Source organism: Oryctolagus cuniculus, chromosome 8, assembly GCF_051225735.1.
Source record: "Oryctolagus cuniculus isolate XC-2025 breed Fujian yellow rabbit chromosome 8, ASM5122573v1, whole genome shotgun sequence".
Lineage (NCBI taxonomy): Eukaryota > Metazoa > Chordata > Mammalia > Lagomorpha > Leporidae > Oryctolagus > Oryctolagus cuniculus.
Genome location: NC_142874.1, coordinates 88480140 through 88493187, shown reverse-complemented (window position 1 = coordinate 88493187; position 13048 = coordinate 88480140). Strand labels below are relative to the sequence as shown.

General features: G+C 37.2%; 1 protein-coding gene across 9 annotated transcripts in view; it reads right to left on the bottom strand.

Annotated features, from left to right (window-relative positions):
* Window positions 1-13048, bottom strand: part of TBCK (TBC1 domain containing kinase) — a 244973-nt gene that overhangs the window by 168735 nt on the left and 63190 nt on the right. For all 9 annotated transcript variants that reach the window (XM_008267520.5, XM_089302979.1, XM_008267519.5 and 6 more), the window contains 4 exons: window positions 5027-5087; window positions 3371-3432; window positions 2305-2366; window positions 1242-1390 (listed from right to left, as the gene is read on the bottom strand). In XM_008267520.5, the coding sequence (XP_008265742.3) occupies window positions 1242-1390; window positions 2305-2366; window positions 3371-3432; window positions 5027-5087 (334 nt within the window). The remainder of the gene's footprint in view (window positions 1-1241; window positions 1391-2304; window positions 2367-3370; window positions 3433-5026; window positions 5088-13048) is intronic.

The following is a 13048-nucleotide window of genomic DNA, read 5'->3' as shown; positions in this document are numbered from 1 at the left end:
ACAGGGGAACTCAAGACTTTTCTGAGTTTTATCTCTAGGTCTGCCATAGGAGAAACTAGTTAACTAGGAGTGTTATCTGACCATAGCTGACAGAGAAAAAGGAAATAGCTTTCTGTGTGGTGGGACGGAAGGAGAGAGAAGGAAAGCATTCCATAGTCCTATGATTAGATCTCAATCTTTTAATGAGCCTGTGTGTCTGGTCTGTTTTTTTCCCAAGTGCATCCTGCCCTGAGGTAGAAGAGAATGGCTAGAATGATCTGGAGTTGGGTGTTTCCTTTCTCTCACCATGAAAGGATGCTGTGACTGGCAGATCCTGACTTGTCTTTTGTAATAGTTTGAATGCTCTAGGCTAAAGATAAATATTCCAGTAAAAATAGATTACACAATAACAATGTATTCAAGTCTCTTAATTAAAGCATTGGTACAAATTGCTCAGGGGCCTAAGTCTGGCAAAATTCTAGAACCATTTCCTTTATTCAGAAGAGAAGGCAAATGACTATTACAGTGCCTTTACTGTCCAATAAAGTGTTTTTTTGTTGTTGTTTCCTTTAATTTTTTTTTCCCTAGAAGACACCCTGAGTCCCAGCTGACTTCCATTTGAACTCCATTAGACAACTCTAGTTTACAAATCTACTTCCTGTAATGAGGGAATCTAGAAAATAGAAAGTCTGGAGCTTTTACCTGTTATATTGGAGACATAGAATTGGAATGTTTGCCCTTTATATTGGGAAAAGAATGGGAGGAGGGAAGCACTTGGGTAGGCAATTGACACAAACTGTCCTGTCATTTGTATTTCAAGGCAATAGATGTCTCTTCTGAGAAGTGATTTTGTAATGTCTCTGGCATAATTAGGTGCTCCTTTTGCTATACTTCATAGCATCATGTCATTGTTCAAAATGTTCCAGATTCTGGACTTTCAGATTAGAGATGCTAACTTGTATTCTCTTTAGCATGAAAAACATAATAGTATGGATTTTCTATCAATAACATGATTTTTATAGTTCATGGATAGTAAGTTACATGGAATAACAATAATTGAAGGTTAAACAATTAAAATATTAGTTCAGCTGTTTTAAGTACTTCTAGAATACTCTCTTAATTTCCCAAATAATTATTCATAAAATTACACTAATTGTGTGTTTGTGTGTGTTTAAAATTGTTAAGTGCAAAATTGAAAATAGGATAATGGGATTTACTTTAAAAATCTGGTTCATATTATTACCTGTTTTATTTATCATTACCTTTGCACAACTGACTGATATCCTCAGGCAAAGTTAAGTCAGCACATCTCAAAGAAGATGAAAACAGACTGGCAGGTTTGATAAAGGGGGTATATAAAGGTGACACTTCACTGAACAATTTGTCCTTCATCAATTCATCTGGAGTTGGCCTTGAGAAGCATATTTAAAATACATAAGTGATAGCTTTAACAATGTTTCTAGAATAATGGCAAATATTCAAAGGGATAGTTACAAGTCTTAAGTAACGCATTTGCACAGAAAATAATAAAGTTATCTGCAGCAGAGTCTACATCTATACCTCTATAAAACAACCAAATGATTGTGAATAAATATGGAAAGATTTTACTTCATTGTACTATCATACCTTATGATATACCAAAAATCATCCCATAAAAGGTCTTGCATTTTTTATTAATAGCCTAACTAGCATACTCTTGCATTATAGAATCTCATAAATATGCAAATCAATACCTTTTGGGTTTTCTTACTCTTTTAATTTAATGTGGCAAAATTCACTGAAAAATATGATTTAAATACCAATACTCTATTTCTAACATGACTTGAAATAGCTGTTTTTCAAAAGACAAATTACAGCACATTATTTTTAAACATTATATGTTCAAGGAATTTAGGAATATCTTTATGACTCAAAGTCACATCATCAAATGAAAGCAAATTAATAAAACTTCAAAGAAATTTTATCAATAATTTTTAATTTCCCTCACCATTTATCCAAGCTCACTGCTATAATATATATTGTTAACAAACTTTTGCTCTCATTTCTTTGATATTCTCCTTGAGTCGAGGAGAATCTATACTCTGCAATTTAATTGGTTTCTATTTGAAGCCTAGAAAGTAGCTGGTTAACCTCTTTTGGTATGTTAATTTTCTGACCATTGTTTAATCATTTAATATTTTTCTTTTATTAATAAAAATTAATGTCAAGTCACACACAGTTATGATACTGATATCATTTATGTACTACTATATATGTAAATGTCTTTATTTAACTGCTTTTATATAAGGGATCTAACAGTAATCCCAAACTCTTAATAAAACCAACCTCTTTGAAGGGTGGAAGGTGAGACACTTCTTCAAAAGATCTATCACATTTTCAGGAAGCTCCTGGTAAATGAAGAGAGAAAATAAATTTTTAAAGATTTTTATTTTATTCATTTTAAAGACAGAGTTACAGAGAGAGAAGGAGAGATATAGAAGAAAAAGATCTTCCATCTGTTGGTTCACTCTCCAAATGGCCCCAGTGGCCAGGCTAGGCCAGACTGGGCCAGACTGAAGCCAGGAACCAGGAGTTCTTCCTAGGTCTCCCACTTTGATGCAGGGTCTCAAGCACCTGGGCCACCTTCTGTTGCTTTCCCAGGTACATTAGCAGGGAGCTAGATCAAAAGTAAAACAGCCAGCACTCAAACTGGTGCCCAAATGGGATACTGGTGCCACAGGTGGAGGCTTTATCTGCTACACCACAACGCCAGTCCTGAGAAAGTAAATTTTTAAACTTTATTGAAATGTCTGCTACTCTAGCAGGTTTTGATTAAAAAAAAAAAAACTCTTAAATTAACTACAAATTTATATTAATTTGTTGCTCTGAAAAAGCAAATATGTAATGAAAAATAAACATAGCTTTAAAATAACATGCTGATAGTTCCCAAATATGCAAAATAAACAAATTTTCATTAACAGATTGCCATGGAGTAGATGTATTGCTTCTGAAATTCAGGTTTTCAAACTTAAGGGCTAATGTGATGGCATTAAGTGATTGGGCCTTCCAGCATCATAAAGGTTCCTATCTTTGTGGATTGGTTTAAGGTTTTTAAGTATTATGATGTTTCTAAATCTGTATATATGAGATTTATTCACTTTATATAAATAAAAAAATTTACTGAAAAAAAAAAACTCATTCAGTATTCTTCTAGATACTCTGTGAGGACACAGCATTCCTCTCTTTCATGGGATGTAGTTCCTACCAGAAAACTGAAACCTCCAGTGCCTTGACCTTGGACATCATGCTAGCCTCTAGAAATGTGAGAATATATATCTTTCCTTTCTATTATTTAAACAGTCTCAGGTGTTTTGAGAGGGCAGCACAAATGAACTAACACTGAGGAACAAACCTTTATAATGTCCAGACACCCATGCTCTTCAGCCAGAACTGTAATAGTGTCATCTACACAGTCTATAAAACAGAAAAACTATATGAATAAATGATGCATTTCTAATCTATTAGACTAACCAGGAAATGAATTCTAACCAAAACTTTTAAAATAGTGAAATGCAGTTTGGCAAGATTGTGATTTTGTTAACATCTCTTAGATGTTTTGATAAAAATAAAGAATCTCAAACACTAATTGAATTACAGATACTGTTAGTAGGGTAAATACTAATATAAAAGAATGATTCAAAAAAGGTAAAGGTATTCTCTCTCTCCCCCACTCTTTTTTTTTTAAATATTGATTTATTTATTTGAAAGGAAGAGCTACAGAGAGAGAGAGACACACACACACACACCCAGGTCACTGCAATGACAAGAACTGAGCAAATTAAAGCCAGAAGCCAGGAACTTGCTCCGGGTCTCCAACATGGGAGCAGGGGCCCGAGGACTTGGGCCATCTTCCACAGTTTTCCTAGGCCATAGCAGAAAGCTGGAGTGGAAGTGGATCAACTGGGACTTGAACCGGCACCCACATGGGATGCCAGCACCACAGTTGGCGGCTTTACCTGCCACACCGCAGCACCGGGTCCTCTCTCCCACTCTTTCTCTCTCCCTTCTCCCTACGAAACTACAAGAGGTCTTCAAAAAATTCATGGAAAATGCCTGTTATGAATAATTATGAATGGATTTAAATTCTAGAAATATTTTTAATTTTTAAATTTATTTGAAAAGCAGACACAGACACTTATACACACACACACACACACACACACACAGAGAGAGAGAGAGAGAGAGAGAGAGAGTGAGTGATCCATCTACTGGTTCATTCCCCAAATGCCCACAACTGCCAGGGCTCAGAACTCCATCCAGGCCTCCAATGAAGATGTTAGGGACCCAAGCACTTGAGTCATCCTTTGCTGCTTCCTTGGATGTGCATTATCTTTGTAAGAAAATATGGTAAATCTGGTAAGATTTTATGCAATTCTATTTAGAATTCAATATGGTTTTAATATTTATTGATACTTTTCTGCACATACCCTTATTTGGAAATTCTCTTAATCTGGACACTAATGTGTCATTATTCTTCATAAAGCATTCTATTGCTATTTTCCATCCTTTATTAACACACATACTTAATTTGCTACCCAAATTTTAATTCATTTGAATTACAAATGCTTGCATCTATACTTATGGATAAAATATATAAGCTTGTTATAAGAAAAATAAATATTCTTCTTGAGCTTTTACTCATACATGATTTATCACAAATAGAAAATAGCCCAAAGTTACAATTTATTATCTGTAAGTAAACTACTACAGAGAATGTAATTTTATATTCTCACACTTTGATCTCACAAATTAATTTACTTGGCTAGATCATGAAACTAAGATTATTTTCAACCAGATTAATAAGCTTTAGTGAAGAAAGTAACCTCTGCTGTAATATCTCAGTAGGCACTTCTTAAGCTGTCCTCTTAATGCTTACCAGTGATAAGAACCTAGGAGAAAAGTGAGATATTTCACTATTTCAAAAGAACACATCTTCAATGTTCATGATTACTAAAGTTGTTAAAGATTATACTTACTCTTGAAAGATTATCAATTGCATGAAACTTACCCAGAGTAAGCAAAAATTTTAGTCTTTCAGAAATATCCAAGCTCTGAAATAATTTTCTTCCCTAAATAAAAGGAGAAAAAAAATTCTTACTACTTACATTTTTTTTTTTCACAAAGAGATCTTTTTTCCCCCTGTAACTGACACTGATTTTGTTATTTACCTCTGTTTCTCTCTAGAACTCCTATTGGATTTTTAATGTCACCTCTGATAAAAAATATTAATGAAATAACAGTTTTTAAAATGTTGCAAAAGTGTTGTAAAATATTTAACATGCACCTCGGGTTCATTACATTCTAGCTTGTTATTAAACACTGTTCATTTTGTTTTTTAGATTCATATATACCTGGATATCTGGAGGTATTCCAGGCCACCAGAGTTTTATTTAATTAAGATACCAAAATGCCTCTTGGGAGAGATTCAAATTACCCTTTCAAATATTCAACAAATTGTTCCTTATATATCATGATTAAGGTCATCAGTTGTCTGCACTGAGAAACATTTCATAATACTCCTTCCAATAATAATTTCAGACAGCCATCCTTTGTGCTCCCTTGTTTTTAAGCTTACATTTTATTATAACTGTTTCCTTATTAGCCTTGACACAGAGTCTGCAGACAAACATACCTCCAACAATTATGTATTGAGCAATTGACTGTGTGCCAAACTGGTCTCTTCTATCACCAAACAGTATATAACTTGGGCAAATTACTTAACCACCTCAAGTCTTAGTTTCCTCATCTGCAAAACTGAAATATTAAACATATAGTACAGGTTGTGGTAAGCGCCCCCCATCCCTTGTATAGCTAAATATAAACATGTCAGTTTAGTATTCAAAATCCCCTAGAATATGAATCCAACATATACTTTTCAGTCTAATTCCTTACTATTCAATTACCCTGTGATGAAGTCATATATAAACCATAAAACACTGAAATGATATTACTATAAAGGCATTGAACATACACTTATGTATTTTGGCTTCAGGCTTTAACTTCTTTTAATATTCTATTTGCCTCTTATTTCACCATCACAATTGAATGCTAAATTTCATGAGTTAATCAGTTCAAAATTCAAAATTGTTTTCTCTCAGCACTTTGATGTTGTACTGTTGTATTGCATCTGCACTGCTAAAAATTTAATGTAATTTTAATTCTTATTTTTCACAGAAAAAGTCTCTTCTCTCTCTCTGGCAGGTTTTAAGATTTTATCTTTAGGCTGGTGCCGCAGCTCCCTAGGCTAGTCCTCAGCCTGCGGCGCCGGCACCCCAGGTTCTAGTCAAGGTAGGGGCACTGGATTCTGTCCCAGTTGCTCCTCTTCCAGGACAGCTCTCTGCTGTGGCCCGGGAGTGCAGTGGAAGATGGCCCAAGTGCTTGGGTCCTGCACCCGCAAGGGAGATCAGGAGGAAGCACCTGGCTCCTGGCTTTGGATCAGGCAGTGCAACCGGCTGCAACACGCCGGCCGTAGCAGCCACTTCTGGGGTGAACCAATGAAAAAAAAAAAAAAAAAAGACCTTTCTCTCTGTCTTTCTCTCTCTCACTATCTAACACTCCCTGTCAAAAAAAAAAAAAAAAAAAAAAAAGATTCTATCTTTAACACTGGTAAGACATTAGAGTTTACCAAAGATGGTTTAGTATTATAGGTGAGAGTTCCTAACTATTGTTAGTACCTTTGAGGATGCTTAACAATCTGTAGCACAATTTACTAATCTGAACAGATAGTTGGATACACTTTATTAGACTAATATGAGATTTGAGATAAAAGTGTAAAGAGACAAGAAATCTTTCAGCTTTTTGGTAAATGCTTAAATATATTACCTATTATTTCATTATTGATTTTATCCTAAAAGTTTACTATAGTATTTCCAAGTACTTTTGTTATTATTTATACGCTTTTATTTTTGCATATTTTAAAGAAAGCTGGTCTTTTTGAAAATTTTATTTAAGACATAAAATTTTCACATTATTTCATATATACAGATGGAGCAACATAGTGGCACTTCTTTTCCTACCCTCCTTCCAGCCCAAACTCCAACCCTCTCCCCCCTTCCTCTCACATTCCAACCCTTAATTTTTAAAAAAAGATTTATTTTCAGTTTACTTAATGATCATATAGTTAACTCTATTCTAACTATGAGTTCAACAAACAGTATGAAGAAAAAAAAAAACACTGTTCCTCAATGGAAGAGACAAGGGCTGTAAACAATCATCAAATCTCAGACTATCCATTTCACACCTACACATTACATTTCAGGCACTCTATTAGTTACCACTGATCAGGGAAAACATATGATATCTGTCTTCTGGGGACTGGCTTATTTCACTAAGTATAATGGTTTCCAGTTGCATCCATCTTGTCCCAAAAGAAAGGATTTCATTTTTTTTTTTTATTTTACAACTAAGTAGTACTCCAACGTGGGGATATACCATAATTTCTTTATCCAATCAACAGTTGAAAGACATCTGGGTTGATTCCATATTGTAGCTATTGTGAATTGTGCTACAATAAACATGGGGTAGGGATAACTCTTTCATATGTTGATCTCTTTTGGTTTGGGTAAATTCCCAGGAGAGGGATGGCTGGATCATATGGTAGGTCTATATTCAGATTTCTTTTTTTTTTTCTTTTTCTTTTTTTTTTTTTTAACAGGCAGAGTGGACAGTGAGAGAGAGAGACAGAGAGAAAGGTCTTTCTTTGCCGTTGCTTCACTCTCCAATGGCCGCCGCGGCGGGCGCACCGCGCTGATCCGATGGCAGGAGCCAGGAGCCAGGTGCTTTTCCTGGTCTCCCATGGGGTGCAGGGCCCAAGCACCTGGGCCATCCTCCACTGCACTCCCTGGCCACAGCAGAGAGCTGGCCTGGAAGAGGGGCAACCGGGACAGAATCCGGCGCCCCAACCGGGACTAGAACCCGGTGTGCCAGCGCCGCAAGGCGGAGGATTAGCCTAGTGAGCCGCGGCGCCGGCCTATATTCAGATTTCTGAGGTATCTCCATACTGTCTTCTATTGTGGTTTTACTAGTTTACATTCCCACCAACAGTGGACCAGGGTACCATTTTCCCACATCCTCGCCAGCATTTGTCGTTTGTTGTTTTCTTTTTGAGAGCCATTCTAACTGGAGTGAGGTGAAACCTCATTGTGATTTTGATTTCCACTTCACAGATGGCTAGTGATCCCAAGCATTTTCTCAAGTCTCTGTTAGCCATCTGAACTTCCACTCTTGAAAAAATGTGTGTTCAAATCCTCTGCCCATTTCTTAATTTTATTAATTTTGTTGTTGCTGAGTTTCTTGAGTTCTTTATAGATTCTGGATGTTAACCCTTTATCAGTTGTGTAGTTTAATACTTTTCTCCCATTCTGTTGGTTGCCTCGTCAGTTTGCTGTTTCTTTTACAGTGCAGAAGCATTTCAGCTTGATATAGTCCCATTTGTTAATTTGGGCTTTGATTGTCTGTGCCTCTAGGGTCTTTTCCAAAAAAAGTCTTTGCGTATGCTATGTCTTGCAGAGTTTCCCCAATGTTCTCTAATAATCTGTTATCGGATCATAGATTTAGGTTTTTGATCCACTTTGAGTGGATTTTTGTGTAATGTGTAAGGTAGGCATCTAGTTTCATACTTCTGCACATGGAGATCTAGTTTCCCCAGCAAAGTTTATTAAAAGAGATGCTCCTTGCTCCAAGGACTTATTTTAGCTGCTTTGTCAAAGATAAGTTGGGTATAGATGCATGGATTATTTCTGTAGTATCTATTCTGTTCCATTGGTCTACAAGTCTATTTTTGTGCCACTATCAGGCTGTGTTGATTATAACTGCCATATAGTAAGTCCTTTTTTTGTTCTAACGATTCATTTATTTATTTGAAAGGCAGATTTATAGAGGCAGAGATGAAAGAGAGGACTTCCATCTGCTGGTTCACTCCCCAGATGGCTGCACTGGCTGGATCTGTGTCAATCCGAAGCCAGCAACCAGGAGCTTCTTCAGGGGTCTCCCATGCAAGTGCAGAGGCACAAGGACTTGGGCCACCTTCCACTGCTTTCCCAGGCCATAGCAGAGAGCTGGATAGGAAGTGAAGCACCCGGGACTGGAACTGGTACCTATAAGGGATGCCAGCACTGCAGCTTTACCCACTAAGCCAAAGTGCTAGCCTCACGTAGTGTCCTGATATCTGGTATTGTATGACTCCAGGTTTATTTTTGCTGTATAAGACTGTTTCAGCTATTTGGAGTCTCTTGTGTTTCCATATGAATTTTAGCATCATTTTTTCTATATTTATGGAGATTGTCATTGGTATTTGGATTAGGATCACATTGAATCTGTAAATTGCTTTTGGTAGCATGGACATATTGAATAGGTTGATTTTCAAACCATGAACATGGAAGATTTTTCCATTTTTTAATGTCTTTTTATAGTTTTTTCTTTAGTGTTTTGTAATTTTCATCATAGGGGTCGTTAACATCCTTGGTTAAATTTATGCCAAGCATTCTTTTTGGAGCTACTGTAAATGGAATTGATCTTAAAAATTCCTTCTCAGCCATGACATTGTTCATGTACACAAAGGCTACTGATTTTTCTGTGCTTATTTTATATCCTTCCACTTTACCAAAATCTTTTGAGTTCAAATATTCTTTCAGTGAAATCTTTTGGATCCTCTATAGGATCATGTCATCTGTAAACAGGGATAGTTTGATTTCTTCCTTTCCAATTTGTATCTGTTTGATTCCTTTTTCTTCCCTGATGGCTCTGACTAAAACTTCCAGGACTATAGTAAGTAGCAATGGTGAGAGGGCGAGCATCCTTGTCTGGTTCAGGATCTTAGGGGGAATGCTTCCAACTTGCCCCCTTTCAATGAGATGCTGATTGTGGGTTTGTCATAAATTGCCTGATTGTGTTGCGGAATGTTCTTACTATACTCTATTTGCTTAAGGTTTTCATCATAAAAGGATGCTGTATTTTATCAAATGCTTTCTCTGCATCTATTGAGATAATCTTAAGGTTTTGTTTTTCAATTGGTCACTGTGATGTATCATATTTATCGATTTGCAAATGTTGAACCATCCCTGCATACCAGGAACAAATCTCACTTGGTTCAGGTGAATGACCTTTCTGATGTGTTGTTGGATTCAGTTAGCTGATTTTTTTTTTTTTGATGATTTTTGCATCTATGTTCATCAGGGATATTGATCTACAGTTCTCTTTCTCTGTGGCATGTTTTTCTGGCTTAGGAATTAAGATAGTGCAGCCTTCATAGATGGAGCTTGGCAGGATTCCCTCCCTTTCAATTGTATTGAATAGCTTCAGAAGAATTGGAATTAGTTCTTCTTTAAATATCTGGTAGAATTCAGCAGTGAGGCCATCAGGTCTGGGATTTTTTTTCGGGGGGGGGGGGTCTTTATTACTAATTCAATTTCTGTCTTGGTTATTGGTCTGTTTAAGTTTTCTATGTCTTCATGACACAATTTTGTTGGATTGCATGTGTCTAGGAATCTATCCATTTCTCCTAGGTTTCCCAATTTGTTGGCATATAGATCTTTGTGGTAAGTCTAATGATTCTTTTTATTTCTGTGGCATTTGTTGTTACATTTCCTTTTCATCTTGATTTTACTGATTTGGGTATTCTCCATCTTTTATTTGATTGTTGCAACAATGGTTTATCAATTTCGTTTATTTTTTCAAAAAAACAACTTTTAATTTTACTGATTTTTTGGTATATTTTCAATTTTGTTTATTTCTTCTCTAATTTTTTTTTTTTTTTTTTTTGACCAGCAGAGTTAGACAGTGAGAGAGAGAGACAGAGAGAAAGGTCTTCCTTCCATTGGTTCACTCCACAAATGGCCACGACAGCCGGCGTGCTGTGCTGATCCGAGCCAGGAGCCAGGAGCTTCCTCCTGGTCTCCCATGCAGGTGCAGGGCCCAAGCACCTGGGCCATCCTCCACTGCCTTCCTGGGCCATAACAGAGAGCTGGACTGGAAGAGGAGCAACCGGGACAGAATCCGGCGCCCCAACAGGAATTAGAACCCGGGATGCCGGTGCCGTAGGCGGAGGACTAGCCAAGTGAGCCGGGGCACAGGTCTATTTCTTCTCTAATTTTAATTATTGCTTTCTTCCTACTAATTTGAATTTGGGGTTTGGTTTGTTGTTTTCCTAAGTCCTTGAGATACATCTACTCATTTATTTGATGCCTTTCTAATTTCTTGATGTTGATGTCAATTGCTAAATTTCCCTCTTTTTTCTTATGTTTTTAATTATTTATTTAACAGGTAGAGTTATAGACAGTGAGAGAGAAAGAGAGAGAGAAAGGTCTTCCTTCCATTGGTTCACCCCAAAATGGCAGCCATGGCTGGCGCTGTGCCAATACGAAGCCAGGAGCCAGGAGCCTCCACACAGTCTCTCATGCGGGTGCAGGGTCTCAAGCACTTGGGCCTCCTGGGCCACAGCAGAGAGCTGGACTGGAAGAGGAGCAACTGGGACTAGAACCCAGCGCCCACATGGGATGCTGGCGCCGCAGGTGGAGGATAGCCAAGTGAGCCACGGCGCCGGGCCCAAATTTCCCTCTTAACATTGCTTTTGTTGTATCCCATATATTTTGATATGCTGTATTATCCTTGCGATGCATTGATAACTCATTTATTTGGTACCTTTACAATTCACGTAGGCACCAATTGCTAAAAACTTCCATCTTAACATTGCTTTTGCTGTATCCCATAATTTTTGATATGATCTATTGTTATCTACATTTGTTTCCAGAAATTTTTTGATTTCTTTTTTGATTTCCTCTATGACTCACTGTTCATTCAGGATCATGTTGCTCAATCTCCATGTATTTGCATATGATCTAGAGATTCTTGGGTTATTGATTTCCAGCTTTATTCCATTGTGGTAAGAGAAGATGCATGGTATGATTTTAATTTTTTTTTTTAATTTGCTGAGATTTGCTTTATGGCTTAGCATATGATCTATCCTAAAGAAAATATCTATGCACTGATGAGAAGAATGTGTATTCTGCCACACTGGAGTGAACAGTTTTGTAGATGTCCATCAGGTCCATTTGGTCTAGAGTGTCAATTAACTTTGTTGTTTCCTTCCTGATTTTCTAACTGGTTGATCTGTCCATTGCTGAATGTGGGGTTTTGAAGTCCCTGTTATTATTGTATTGGAGTCTATGTCTGCCTTTAGTTCATTAACATGTCTTTTAAATAGCCTGGTACACTGTAATTGAGTGGATATACATTTATTATAGTCACATCTTCCTGTTGAATCCAATCCCTTATCATTACATAGTGCCTGTCTTCATCTCTTTTAACAATTTTTATGTTAAAGTGGTTTTCATCTGATATTAGGATGGCAACACCAGCTCTTTTTTGGTTTCTGTTACCATAGAATATCTTTTTCCATCCTTTTACTTTCAGGCTCATATATCTTTGTTGGTGAGATGTGTTTCTTTTAGGGAGCAGTTCATTTTAACTGTTTATCCTTAGCCTAGTACAGTATGTCATTCCATAATCCAACATCTTGAAATCTCCTTCAAAAGTGGGTCTTTCTAACTGGTAAACTTTAATCTGTCTGCCTGGCACTTCTTTCTTTTTTAATTATTTATCTTTCTATTTATTTATTGACAGGCAGAGTGGACAGTGAGAGAGAGAGAGAGAGAGAGAGAGAGAGAGAAAGACAGAGACAGAGACAGAGACAGAGAGAAAGGTCTTCCTTCCGTTGGTTCACTCCTCAATGGCAGCTGCGGCTGGTGTGCTGTGGCCAGCGCACCGTGCTGATCCGAAGCCAGGAGCCAGGTGCTTCCTCCTGGTCTCCCATGCAGGTGCAGGGCCCAAGGACTTGGGCCATCCTCCACTGCACTCCCGAGCCACAGCAGAGAGCTGGACTGGAAGAGGAGAATCCGGTGCTCTGATCGGGACTAGAACCCGGTGCGCTGCAGGCAGAGGATTAGCATAATGAGCTGTGGCACCGGCCTCTTTTTTTTTTTTTTTTTAAGATTTATTTATTTACTTGAAGTCAGAGTTATGCAGAGTGAGAAGA